The sequence below is a fragment of the Limulus polyphemus genome, unplaced genomic scaffold (assembly GCF_000517525.1).
Source record: "Limulus polyphemus unplaced genomic scaffold, Limulus_polyphemus-2.1.2 Scaffold351, whole genome shotgun sequence".
NCBI classification, from domain to species: Eukaryota; Metazoa; Arthropoda; class Merostomata; order Xiphosura; family Limulidae; genus Limulus; species Limulus polyphemus.
This window is the reverse complement of record NW_013665961.1, coordinates 446079-458969: the sequence shown is the minus strand read 5'-3', so window position 1 is coordinate 458969 and position 12891 is coordinate 446079. Positions and strand designations below refer to the sequence as shown.

Genomic DNA, 12891 nt, shown 5'->3' with positions numbered 1-12891 from the left:
CATTTGCTGTCATGTTAAACTTATATTAAAGTTTTTCTTCATTAACCATTTAAGCCGTCTCCAGCCATTATTAGTCTCAAAGTGGGTTCCTCGTCATCGAATTTGAATTTATAACAGCAAGTAATCATGGCCATTATGATTAACATGCAGAATAGTTTCAAGGGCAGCACAGGGCAATTAAAGTCATGCTTATAACATAATATAATGCTTAGGGACAAAAAGGGACCTATTGGTCCATCTCGGCTGTCTCATCCTCTAAACTAAAACTATTAAATAAATCTAATTTAAAGAAAGTCTTAACGCCAGCCCTTATCAGTCATGTAGTTGTCAAGCTTTCTCTTAAACTACCTTAAATTTACTAATATTTACATTACAAGTACAATAAAAAAAAATTAAATTTTATAAAGACAAGTAGAGATCGATATATAGATATATACGTAACCTAGTTAGCTATAGTAATATGGAAAGTTTTAACGCTACAAAAAGTATTGAAACTTGAAACTACAGAAATTGAGTTACATAAAATTAACAAAAAATTATCGAGACTTTGTAAAGGTGGTTTTAAACGGACAATTTTTATGGCTGCCATTTTGTTTTATCACAATCCATACTATTAAGTACTACCTGTGACGGATTTATTATTATATATTTAGTTGAATATCGATGTTTGTTTAAATTAAAGTTATACTGAGAAATATACATAACTTATAGTGTTAAATATGTATTGCGAAACTCCCGCCTATTCTCTAAAGTTGTAGAAGATTCTCGAGTGTAAGAATCAACAATATATATGTGTACGTAAACGCTAGTGTTAGCGTCAGTATTGTTATAAACTGATGTTTCGAGAAACTCTCCACACGCATATAAATATAACCAACTCGACGCACCAAAAAAACAAACAAACAACAAAACAGTATCTATTATTGGGTTGCTATAAACTTCGTAAGCTATAACTGTGATTAACGCTTGTTAATAAAGAACTTCAGGTATATTGACTAGGAACGTTTATAAAGTTCGAACATGACAAATCATTCAGCTTCCGTGGATTCACATAGGACATTAGTACTTTTACAAAAACATTACCTTACGTCATCGGTAGGAAAAATTGGCGTATGATTAGTGAAGACCATAGAGCTAGCTAGCTCCCTATTAAGTGAATTATAACTACATCAACTCGGAATTAACTCGCCGATCATGAACCCTCGATAAGACATCAAGGAAGTTCCAGACAAGAAAGAAGACTTTATATTGCTTGTAATAATACAACGTTGAATGGCATTCTGCACAATGTCGGGGCATACACACTTTGATCCCCACTTGTGCACATAGGAGTAAATACATGTCATTGTATAACCCCATCTCATTTCGCAAGCATTCCTTTCTTCAATTTGATTTTTTTTCTCTTGCAATCAAAAATAAATAACAGAACTGAAGATCTTTTGTCAGCGCATTTAATGTCAGAGTTGATAATAATCATTCCACCAATTACACCAGCAAGGTGAGGACGTGTTAGTTGTTTAAATTATGATAATAGCAGCTAAGTGCCTTGAACATATAATGTTATTTAAGTCTATCTACTATTTTGGTGATAAAAAACTTTTCAGTGTAGAACCAACACAATTTGTTGGAAAATGAAAATAAAAATATACAAACACAAAACTGTGTTATACAACGTTGTTTTTCATTTACTTACTGAACACTACAGGATTACTGTTTCTATACAATATCAACCAATGAACACTGAATTTAACGTTTTCTAAATAATAACAAAAACGAAACAACTGCAAGAAACAAATTCAAAATTTAACTTGAAACAATATGATTATAAACTAAATCTAAAAACCACAATAAGTTGCTGTGAAAGGAAAGTTCAGAAAAAAAAAAATAATATATATATATATATACACATATACAGAAAACTGAATAAAGTTACTTTCACTATTTTCATTACAATAACCAAGAATTAACACTTCTCATTTATTGAAGCAATTAAAATAAGTGATGAACATATTATATATAGTTATTACCTGATTTTAAATCAGCTTTAAATGATGTAATGATTTAAAAGTGATATCTTTCTGCTCCAAATCCAGTATGATCAAATAGACAAACTACTTTCTCGAAGATAGGTCAACCATAAAACACAAACAAATTGATATCTTGTGAGTAAATACAGTGTTATTCCTGTTAAAACTGGTTGCTCTCTGAAAGAGTGGTGGCTACTGATCATTTATACTATAAAGTTATAAGTGAAAACCAAAAGGTTAGTTCCATACCCTATTTAAATGTAGTCTTATCAAAAGTGAATATTTAACATGTTAACTTCCTTTCTAGCATACAAAAGAATATATTTTTGTGAACATGTTATAGTTTGCATTAATTGCACATTTTACTGAACACATTGGTTTCTTTAAATAGAAAAAAAAACACCATTTTAATTAGAAATATACACACAAAAACATTTGTTTACATAAAAAAACAAATAGTACCTACTAAAACTCTAAAACCACTTTTGGACCCCCAACACAGTCTAACTTGTGAACCATTATCACCACAAAGACTGACTTTATTTTTCAATTACAATTAAACATTTAAAGCCATTAAATATATGTAAAAGTTTTTTTTCAGCAAAGATAACTGTCTATTGGTGCTTTAAACACTTATTTTTGATACTCTCAAAATCATAACTATTACATCATATGCCATTTTAACCAGTTTCACAAGGCTGTTTTTGTTATCTAGCAGGATAACTGAATTTACATCATATTTAAATTAAGGCAATTCTTTATCAACTCTTTAATATCAAAAAAATTATTTTCTAGTACCTGAACATGATTTTCATCAAGAAGAACCATAGCATTTGTTTTTAAACTTTTCATGACAATTGTCATCTAAAAATAAACTGATAATTATTCATTTATAATCCTCTTTCATATTCTCAAGGTTATACATCTAGGAATGTTTTCAAACAAATAAATAATGGCATTAAACACCACAATATATACCACATCTCAAGAATAATTATTGAGTCTCATTACTATGTATTATACACGTGTAATTAGAGCTTTAAACTTTGACAGTTTCTAAAAATGTTCATATAGTTCACTTAAATCACTTTTACTACAATATTAGTTTTTTTTTCTTAGTCAATCTGTTACAAGATATATTTCCCACTTAAGATTCTCTTTTCAAGCTATGAGTAGGCTTAAATCTCTGTATGTTAACAAGCTGATAGAAAGTAATATATGAATAGTATCAGGTTAACATACATACAACAAAAACACATTACACCATATGATTACCTCTACATTATGTTAAACACTTTTTTTTTTGTAAAAACTCATACATCACCATCAAAAACTTCTCTTAGTTACCAATCACAAGTTATTTAAGCAACAGAAGTTAACAAGTTAAAAGCAAGAGTATTGTACTTGAGAAATAGAACATTATCTTTGTTACACATGAATCTAACATTAAGAAATGTACAAATTTAGTTTTCCAGAAATCAATGGAACTGTGTGCCAATAATACGTATACATATTTTGCTTAAGACATCAGTGGTCCTGTACAGTGTCATATTAAATGTCACTAATAATGGAATGAAACATGCAACACTAACTCATCTGGCTATCTTTCAAGACATTTTCCACCACATGTTTTGCATCTTTTTCCATTCAGTAAACTTTAAAAAAATAAGCTTAAAAACTCTTTTTCCAAATCTGCAAATATCATCTAATTAGACATCTTGCATTATCAAATATTAAGCTTACTTTGATAAGTTTGAATAATATTGAAAACACTGTTTAGTTTGTACCGACACATTTTCTACGAGTCTCATCACACAAACTGATAAATATAGAAAATAGTTTTAACATGATCCAACACAAACCATTTTTAGTGTGCTCTCTGTCCGTGGATATGTCATGCTAGTTTAAAAATTCTAAGGAGTTAAAACTTTTTAATAATGTGAGGCTCATTAATCACCTATCAATATTTAAGAGGGTTAATATGTCCATTTCTGCAAATTGATTATCCAATATGTAATTTAACGATCCATTTCAATATGTATATTTTTACAGTCTTCTATTTGTTAATTAATGCATTTTTAAACTACTACACTGATTTAGATAAAAGTTGGTATACAAGTAGATATTTAGTATTTTGCTGGTGGTATGCTACTTTACGCACAACGCAAACTAATGAAGTTTTTTGACCAACGGAATGTTTACAGATTACTCTACTATTCAAGCACTATAAATATAAAAGAAGTGTGGGTCATGAGGTCTTGTACAAGTTACTTATTACTCTGCTGTTCCACTTCCTCAAAATTGGTAACATTTACCTTAACATAAATAGACAATTTAAAAATTGTTCAACAAACAAGTTAATTTATAGGAAAAGTACAAGAGTTTAATTTAAAATGTTAGACTAAATAATAATTTTTTTCTGGATTGTAAGCCTTTTCTTATTTCCACATATGACGATAAAAATGTGATTTTTGTTTTAATGTTAAAGTTCATAACACAAAGAGAACATAACAATATATGACTAAAATCATCCAATAGTACCTTCATGAGAGGAACTGAAAATATGCAAGTCATAACAAGTAAATTTACATTATTTTTCATAGTACCATAGTACTGCCACTTGTAAACATGATTTCAAATATTACAGTTCTTTCTTTAACTAAGTAGTTTTATTAAACAAAAAAATCATACAGTACTTCTCAAAGTTTCCATTAGTTCATACAAATTTACATTGTAAATTTGTCTTTCATTATCCTAAAGTTTTACTAAATTCTAGACACAGTGCTTGTTGCCACAGTGTTTTTGATAATTCAATAAAAGTGAATTCATAAAAAAATATTTAAGTTTCATTTAGTCAGTACTAACAAGAATATTATTATTTGTCAGACAAAATTAAAATTAATAAAACTTAAGAAACTTCAAATGAGCTGCCAATAACCACATATTTAAAAATTTTAAACATATTTTAGTTAATTTCCAACCAAAGTTTTTGAATCCACTTAACTATAACTTATAAAATGAGTATATTAATAAAGACAAAGATCAACTGTTACACAAATGGTTTGTCTTTGTGGGAAATAATTACTGTGTATTTTTATTGGACACTGTTCCTTCCATAATGTCTAACTGAACTACCATAAAACTAACACAAGTATATAGTATCACCATGTCAGAGCTTAACTTGTGACAAAACATCTAATAAGAACAGATACAAGTGGCTGTCATACCAGCAAGCCAAGCTCCATAGAAGTTTTTGTTTTTCAAAATTTATTTATATATGTATAGATATATAGATAAATAAGAGTTTTAAACATTCAACAGCAACTTTTTTTTTTATATTTAAACTCTATTAAATTATCAATGACAGTGTTCAGTTACATCCACAACAGTAGCTTTCTTCCAACCAAATAGAAAGAATCCAGCTCCAGCGCCAAGAGCAATTGCTATACACACCCACACATTGTATGTCATAAACATAAGCATCAAGAAGTAACTTATCACAAACTGCACCACATGTAGAAGAGTTTGGATCAGGTGTGGAAAACTCATCATCTTGTTTCTGTGAAAAAATGAAAAATGTGAGGACATGAAACACAAGTTTCTATGACAACAAACAACACAAACTAAAATCATCTTATTACTATGGTACAAAAAAAAAGAAAAGAGAGAGAGAGAGTTTGAAGGATAAAACAATTTTCTACAGTAACAGTCAATTCAGACTAGACAAACTTCTATAACAAAGAGGTACAAGGTCTGTATGCTCCCATATTAAATTATATTAAACAAAGAGTTAACAGCTACATCTAGGTCAAATCTCAAGCTCACTCTTTCTTCTTACAAATAAGAAAAAGGCCACAAACCATGTGATTCTTCTGACAGAAAAGAAAAATTTCAAAGTAAATGCAACTGTTTATGTACATGAGAAACATTATGAGTATCATGATATAAAAAAACTGTTTAGTTTAGATATTATTGATTAATTTATTTTTGTTAGTGAATGTTTTCTTATTGTTTAGTTTTTGTTGTAATAAGAGTTAAAGGCAGATGAATGTAGGAAGTTGTGTTTATAATTCACTGGTGTTGAGACTATCGAACATCATGTGCAATACACTGACGTCAAGAATATAGAAGGTGGGCAGACAAATAAGTGATCCACATATAAATAGTGTGAGATGAGTGGAAGCAGCAGACAGACAATAGTAGAGAGATAATAGCAAAAACAAAAGAGTAAAGTTACAGGGCAAGGAAAAGTTTGGCATTGGAGTTAACTAGCGTAGAAGTGATAGGCCTAATGATTAACATTGGTCTAGTGTTTAATATATTAGAGTAAGACTAACAGCAGAAAAGGAGATAATAATAATAATTAATTCCATCAAAGCATGGTTATAAAGTAAATGAATCAACCTGGGTACACTTTGACAAAAAGAACAGAGGATCTCCAGAAGAAAGAAGACCAAATGATTACAGGTAACTCACGCCACAATTGTAAGTGGATCACACACAGAATACTAGTGTGATAGTAATAGAGTAGATAGTTTGGCTTGTCAACTGAAATTATAAAGCAATTGAATAGGCCTAAGTGGACTTTTAACAAGAAGAGAACTATATATATAGTGTGAAGAATTTATTGTACATACGTTTAACTTTTTCTGAATATATATATATATATATATATATATATATATATATATAATATCTGAAAACAAGTGAAGTGCGTGCTGTTCATTTATCATTAACAAGTCTCACACACCTACTGTAGAAGAATCCTAAGCTCAACAACAACATAGTATATATTTATACTATTAAGAAATATAAGTAAAAGCCTTTTATTTTCACAACTGGTGAAAAGAAATGTTAAATTCCTGACAATGGGTTAATAAAGCATTTGAAAAATGAAAATACAGACAAGCTTTTGAATATGAAATATTTTTATATTTGATGATTTCCGATATAAATTACTTTTATCATACATGAATATCACATATTTCCTGATCAATAAACATAAAATATCAGACAAATGTGCCATCAAGGATGTAGCCAACTGTTACCTCAACAGCAGTTTAACAATGAAACTATCAACCACTAAACCCTATTCAAGCAAGATGTTCAAGGTATGGACATCAAAATCTCACCACAGGGCATAGCACTGATGTCTATGGTAACTCTAATCTTCATTGAAACACACATCTATTGTACCATTTACTTTACATCCACTCTGGAGTCACGAGATTTACCAGATCACTTCCATCTTTTGCAGCCATAAAAAAAAATTAGATTAAAATCATTTCACACCTGAACTGCAATCATTTTCCATTTAAATGGAGCATTGAACAATGAATAGCTACCTAGCTGCTAACCTATATGATATGGCCATAAAATTAAAGGGCTTACTATTGGAATGTCTGAATAATTACCAGTCAATATTTTCTCTTTCTGCTCTTTTTCATACAACGTCCTCTTCAAGGGCCCATACTAGGACTTCAAATTTTGTTTAATTTTCTATCAATGGGACCCCCATTCAATTACATCCTTTGTAATGATGGATCTAGCAACCTACATGAAAAAAATGTCAATTTTTTTTCTTAATGTCTAAATTTTCCCTACCACACATCAAGAGTCTTAAATCATACTTACGATTCTACGATACAAGTCTTGATTCAATATGATTACAGATGGAGGATGAAAAGTGATTTTCAAAAGCTTTTCAAGGGTGGGAAGGCTAATAAGCACAAAGACAACAATGTTTTTTTTTTAATTCTCAAGAAAGAGGTTTGTCAGGCTGAAGATTGTCCATCATGACTGGTTATTAAAATACTTTGGTAACACATATGTACTGGTCATCTAAGAAAGTGACCAAAATTGAAAACAAGGAACCAATAAATACAGAAGACTAATCTTGATAAGTATTCTGACACTAAACCAGATTTCAACTAGGGATGGAATAAGAAATGAACCAAAATTCTCAGTAGAGAGGAGTTCACAATCCTAAAGACAAAATGTCTGGATTTAATGTTACTCCTGAGGATGATGATATAATTACATGAATGTTTCATCCTACCATTGTAAATAATTCAAAAGATAACCTCCCAAAATTATTTTCTTGAACAAAAGTTAAGAACCAGTGAGAAGAGCACCATACCACACACATTAAAGGGTTGGCTGTCACTCTTATAATGCACATACATCTTAAAGTGCAAGGAACATTTTTTTGGTATTGCATGGATTCAAACTCAGCTCACAAGCCCTGAGCTCAATCACATGTCCAACCTACCACCCCCAGGAGGAATAGCAAGGTTGTATTATTCTTCAAGTAGTTGTTGACTATTCTTTCTACATGTTACAAATATGGCAGATAGGTTTTATGTTCTAATACATTGTTCCAATTTACTGATACACAACTAATTAAACCACTAGCTTAAAACATGCTTTCAAGTAAGTGATATGACAATTTCCAAATAATAACATTTTTACAGAAGAACTCTTGAGATTGACACAAAAGCAACTTTAAACATTAAATGGAGACTAAAACTTTAATAGGAGCTCCTTAAAATAATGTAAGAAAATTTAATACTTAAATATTAACATTTTTCTTTACATAATGGCAAATTATGAAGGGTGCCACTTTCCCTTCATGCTCTTTGCTGTGACATACAAGCATACAGAAAGATATTTTCATATGATGTGCTTAACAGGAAACATCTTTATGCTCATGTGATTTACTACGTGTTGCAGAAACCCGAATAAAGTCAGTCCAAGTCAGTGGAAAAATATGAAAAACTCTTGCAGAAATTTTCAAAATACATCAGCCTAGAAGTTTGTAAATCCTGCAGGTCATTTTGCCTGTTTAATATTTGCAGAATTAATAGCTTATAATAAAAATGTAAATCAAATAGAGAAACCTATATCAAACAACTTATGGTGTGAAATACTTTTAATCTGATGTATGAAGCATTTTGACATTAAAGTCAAGCAAAAACAAAATACGATTTATTTTTACATTACAAATAATTCTGTACAATTCCTTAATAAATAATAGACATTGAAGTAGAATAATCTGGTTCCCAAATAATTAAAAGTACATTTTCTTGTATGTCTGCTGTTTATCATTACAAAAATAAACATCCCATCACAGATTATACTGCATATACTCAGGGTTAGCATCATGAAAGGAAAGGGGTGAAATATAAATCAAAAACTAAAATAAAATACAATTAAAGCTAACACGGAATAGTAGTAACAAGTAGCTCAAACCTAAAAGTTTCTCATATCTCTAAATAATAATAATACTAATATTTAAATGTGTGAAAGTATTAATGATTTATTAATTAATGTACAGTGGCACGTATATAGAAGTGAATACAAGTTAACCAATTGTGGTTATCTTACTTAGAGTGTCAGTTATTTAGGTTAATAATTCTGTAACAGCACAGCACAAGAACACAAAACTCTTCCAAAGAATTTAAACTGATGCCTACCTTGTTACTTTTTGAATTTCTGTGACACCAGAACTACCACTTTGTCCAGTAACAGCAACTGTTGCGTACTGAATTGTAGAAGCATTTCTCCTGTACAAATGCTCCCTAAAGAACTTCAGGCCTTCATAAAGCATTGCCAAAATAAATATGCCAATAGCTGATCCAATCAAGCCTATTGAAAATTTAGAAAATGTGATTTTGTTAAATAATTAAAAAATCCTGTGGAAAATAAAAAAAAAAACATTCATATATATAACCGCAAACTTTATCATACACTTAAAACTTTGAGAAGTAAATCAGTCACAGTAATTCATGGTTTTAATCATCTTAGTAAAATATTACCTGCTTTAGTCATGCCACATTTGAATTAACAATTTATACATTAAATTACCAAAATAAAAGTTTAGGTGAGGGTTTATCACTAATCATACCTCCAACAGTTGTCACATGCCACTGTTTAAAGAGTATGGTCACTTCCACACCTGCTGTGAAGTACATCTAAATGTGAAATTAAACAAAATTCTTAAAACATTTCCTAACTGATCTCTTAGTACTACAAATGGTCATATTTTTTATTTCTAAAGCTAAGCTCTGTACTAATACATAACTAGTATTACACAACTATGTAACTGTTTAACACTAGACTACAGGTAAGATCTTCTCAACATCACTTCTTCCAACAAAATCTAAACAGACAAGTTCAAGAATGCACTTGATTTTCTGTTCAATGTAGCTGCTACTACAAACCTACTTGCATTTTTCTAAGAAAACACAGATCAGGTAGGGTTTAAACCCATGATTCTGCTAGTCAGTAAGAACCATGCATAACTGTGATTTTCAATGTTTAGAACAATTCTAACTTTACAAACAGTATGTCACGTTTAAGACTGAAACATATTAACCACCTGATAAGCTATTCTCCCCTTTATAGCAGGTTACATTTGGCCTTAAGTTTTTCTTGTCTTATAACACAAAATTTTATCAACTTCTTTCCCATCAATGCAAAAGAACAGAAATATGTCAAGAATGTACATGACTTCCTGTTTTATAAGTATGTATCTCCTCCACAGGTGTATTAACAGCAAGAAAACAATCTTTCCTTTAAAAAAAAAAAATAGTATATTCAATTTTGTCTTAAGTGTTTCTACACTCTTTGCTAGACAAGAAATGGAAGATTTATATTATAATGAAATAGATTCCTATATTCTAACAATAATCTTTTACCATCTGCCATTACTCTGATACTGATTTCCAATTGATAGAATATAGAAAAAAATATTATGCAACTTTGGATGTGTTCATACATTTACTCTAACTGGAACAAAAAAATCATGATCAATGCTAACCTGGCAACAAGGATAAAATACAGTACATTTCTTCTGTCAATTACACACTCTAGATTATTTACACCATGAAATAAATATTTACAGATGCACTATTTATAATTAAAATATAAGCACACCAGATAAAACCCTAGTTTGTTTTCAACGAGTAACAGTTTAATGTAATAGAATTAAATAAGTTACTATTTTTATTTGAAAAAAAATTACAATTATTTACTGTAATTCTGATTACCTGCATATTATGCTCCAGATAATTACCAACACGATGTTTACTATGATCATGTGCTGAAGGGCTGTCATGGCCATGTGCTGAAGGGCTGTCATGGCCATGTGCTGAAGGGCTGTCATGGCCATGTGCTGAAGGGCTGTCATGGCCATGTGCTGAAGGGCTGTCATGGCCATGTGCTGAAGGACTGTCATGACCATGTGCTGAAGGACTGTCATGACCATGTGCTGAAGGACTGTCATGACCATGTGATGAATGACTATTATGATCATGTACTGGATGGTCATTTATATTTGGCAAATTAGGAGATATCAATGGTTGGAAGTGAGAGTGATCCTTTGGCAAATGATCATGTTTAGGAAAGGGAGTTGTAATCTTAGATGGGGATTTATGGTTGTGCATCTGATGCACCGTCATAGTAGTCATCAGAGCCTGAAGAAAGCTGGTTGTAGTTGGAGTGAATCCACTTGCATTCATCAAAGAGTGGTTCATCATAGAATGGTCCATCATACTATGGTTCATTATTGAGTGGTTCATTGTCAAAGATTGTTAATGGAAGTTGTTTGTAAGTGAACTGTCCTCCAGAAATTATTTTCAAAGAACTTGTTTTTCTTCTGATTTATGGAAGAATATTTAAACCCTAAAAAAATAAAAGAAACCAGAAACTGTGAATTTTGGGCACTTTAATGGACAAACATATATTTTTAACATTTTCTTATATAATAAATTAATAACTTAACTAAAAAAAAAAAATTAATAAACTTCATAATAAAACTATTGCAAAGAAAATTGGGTGTGTGCTAGACTGTCATCAATACACTGTCACATGCTGAAATTAATATTCCATCATAATAGCCAATTTTCAAAAACCACAGTTAAATGGCATTACCTGAATGACTAAATTGAAACAACCTGATATAATACTAAGTTGAAAATATAATGATTCCAATTTTTCTATGTTATTCACATATAAATAGTGTAAAACTTGGACTTTTTTTTTTTTAATCACACCTAACTAAAATTAATAATGACAGTGTTAATACAGCTTCCATTTCACCACAGTCTGAAAATAGCTGATGGAAAAAAATACCTCCTCCCAAATCTGCCTCTAATATGACTGAAACAAAAGAACAGTTTGAATAATTTTGCTTTTTTTGTCTGAAGTGACAAAACTTTTCTTTCAAATACAATACAGAAATTGAGGTATTAAAACTTGGTAAAAACCATATCTATTAGATGTAAATGTTTCCTCATTTTCAATAGATCACATAAGATACTTGCAACAACTTTACTTTTAAATCACAATTTTCTAGCACCCTCTGGAGAATAATTTTTTGTACACTGCTTATGCTATAAAATATAACAGGATCCAAAAATAAGGATTTTTTCTTCAATCTTTTTTTTTTATTATCAAGACCAAAAACTTTAAACACTACTACACTGCTACAGGTAACAAACTCGTAGGAACAATATCTAACTTTTAACAAACATAGTTTGTCAACTATACATGTTTTACTTACATCGAGTGTTTGGTTGAATTAGATGAAATACAGGTGTGTAATGCACCCTTTTCTGTCTGTAGCAATACAATACATACAGATAAAAATTATCTTCCTTTCTCTTATCCATAATTTAAGTGTAAATGATTCAAAACAAAACAATGTACCTATTTTATGAACCAATATGCAAGTTTCATGATTCTCTTAATTTCTTAAAATCAATGTCTAGCTTTCCCCTGAGGTATAATTCATTATATAATAAGTAGTAATTAACCTCTAACCTTCCCGACTAAATAAGAGGAATGTGGTAAAAACATTTGC

The 12891-nt window shown here is 30.2% G+C and overlaps 1 protein-coding gene across 4 annotated transcripts in view; it reads right to left on the bottom strand.

Moving 5' to 3' along the window:
- Positions 1 to 1660: 1660 nt before the first annotated feature.
- LOC106457614 (high affinity copper uptake protein 1-like) overlaps positions 1661 to 12891 on the bottom strand; it is a 37667-nt gene continuing 26436 nt past the window's right edge. For 3 of the 4 annotated variants that reach the window (XM_013917050.2, XM_022383606.1, XM_022383607.1), the window contains exons 2-5: positions 11078 to 11711; positions 9934 to 10000; positions 9503 to 9674; positions 1661 to 5586 (exon numbers count right to left, since the gene is read on the bottom strand). In XM_013917050.2, the coding sequence (XP_013772504.1) occupies positions 5385 to 5586; positions 9503 to 9674; positions 9934 to 10000; positions 11078 to 11608 (972 nt within the window). In that variant the 5' untranslated portion in view covers positions 11609 to 11711 and the 3' untranslated portion in view covers positions 1661 to 5384. The remainder of the gene's footprint in view (positions 5587 to 9502; positions 9675 to 9933; positions 10001 to 11077; positions 11712 to 12891) is intronic. The other variant, XM_022383608.1, reaches the window with a different exon arrangement.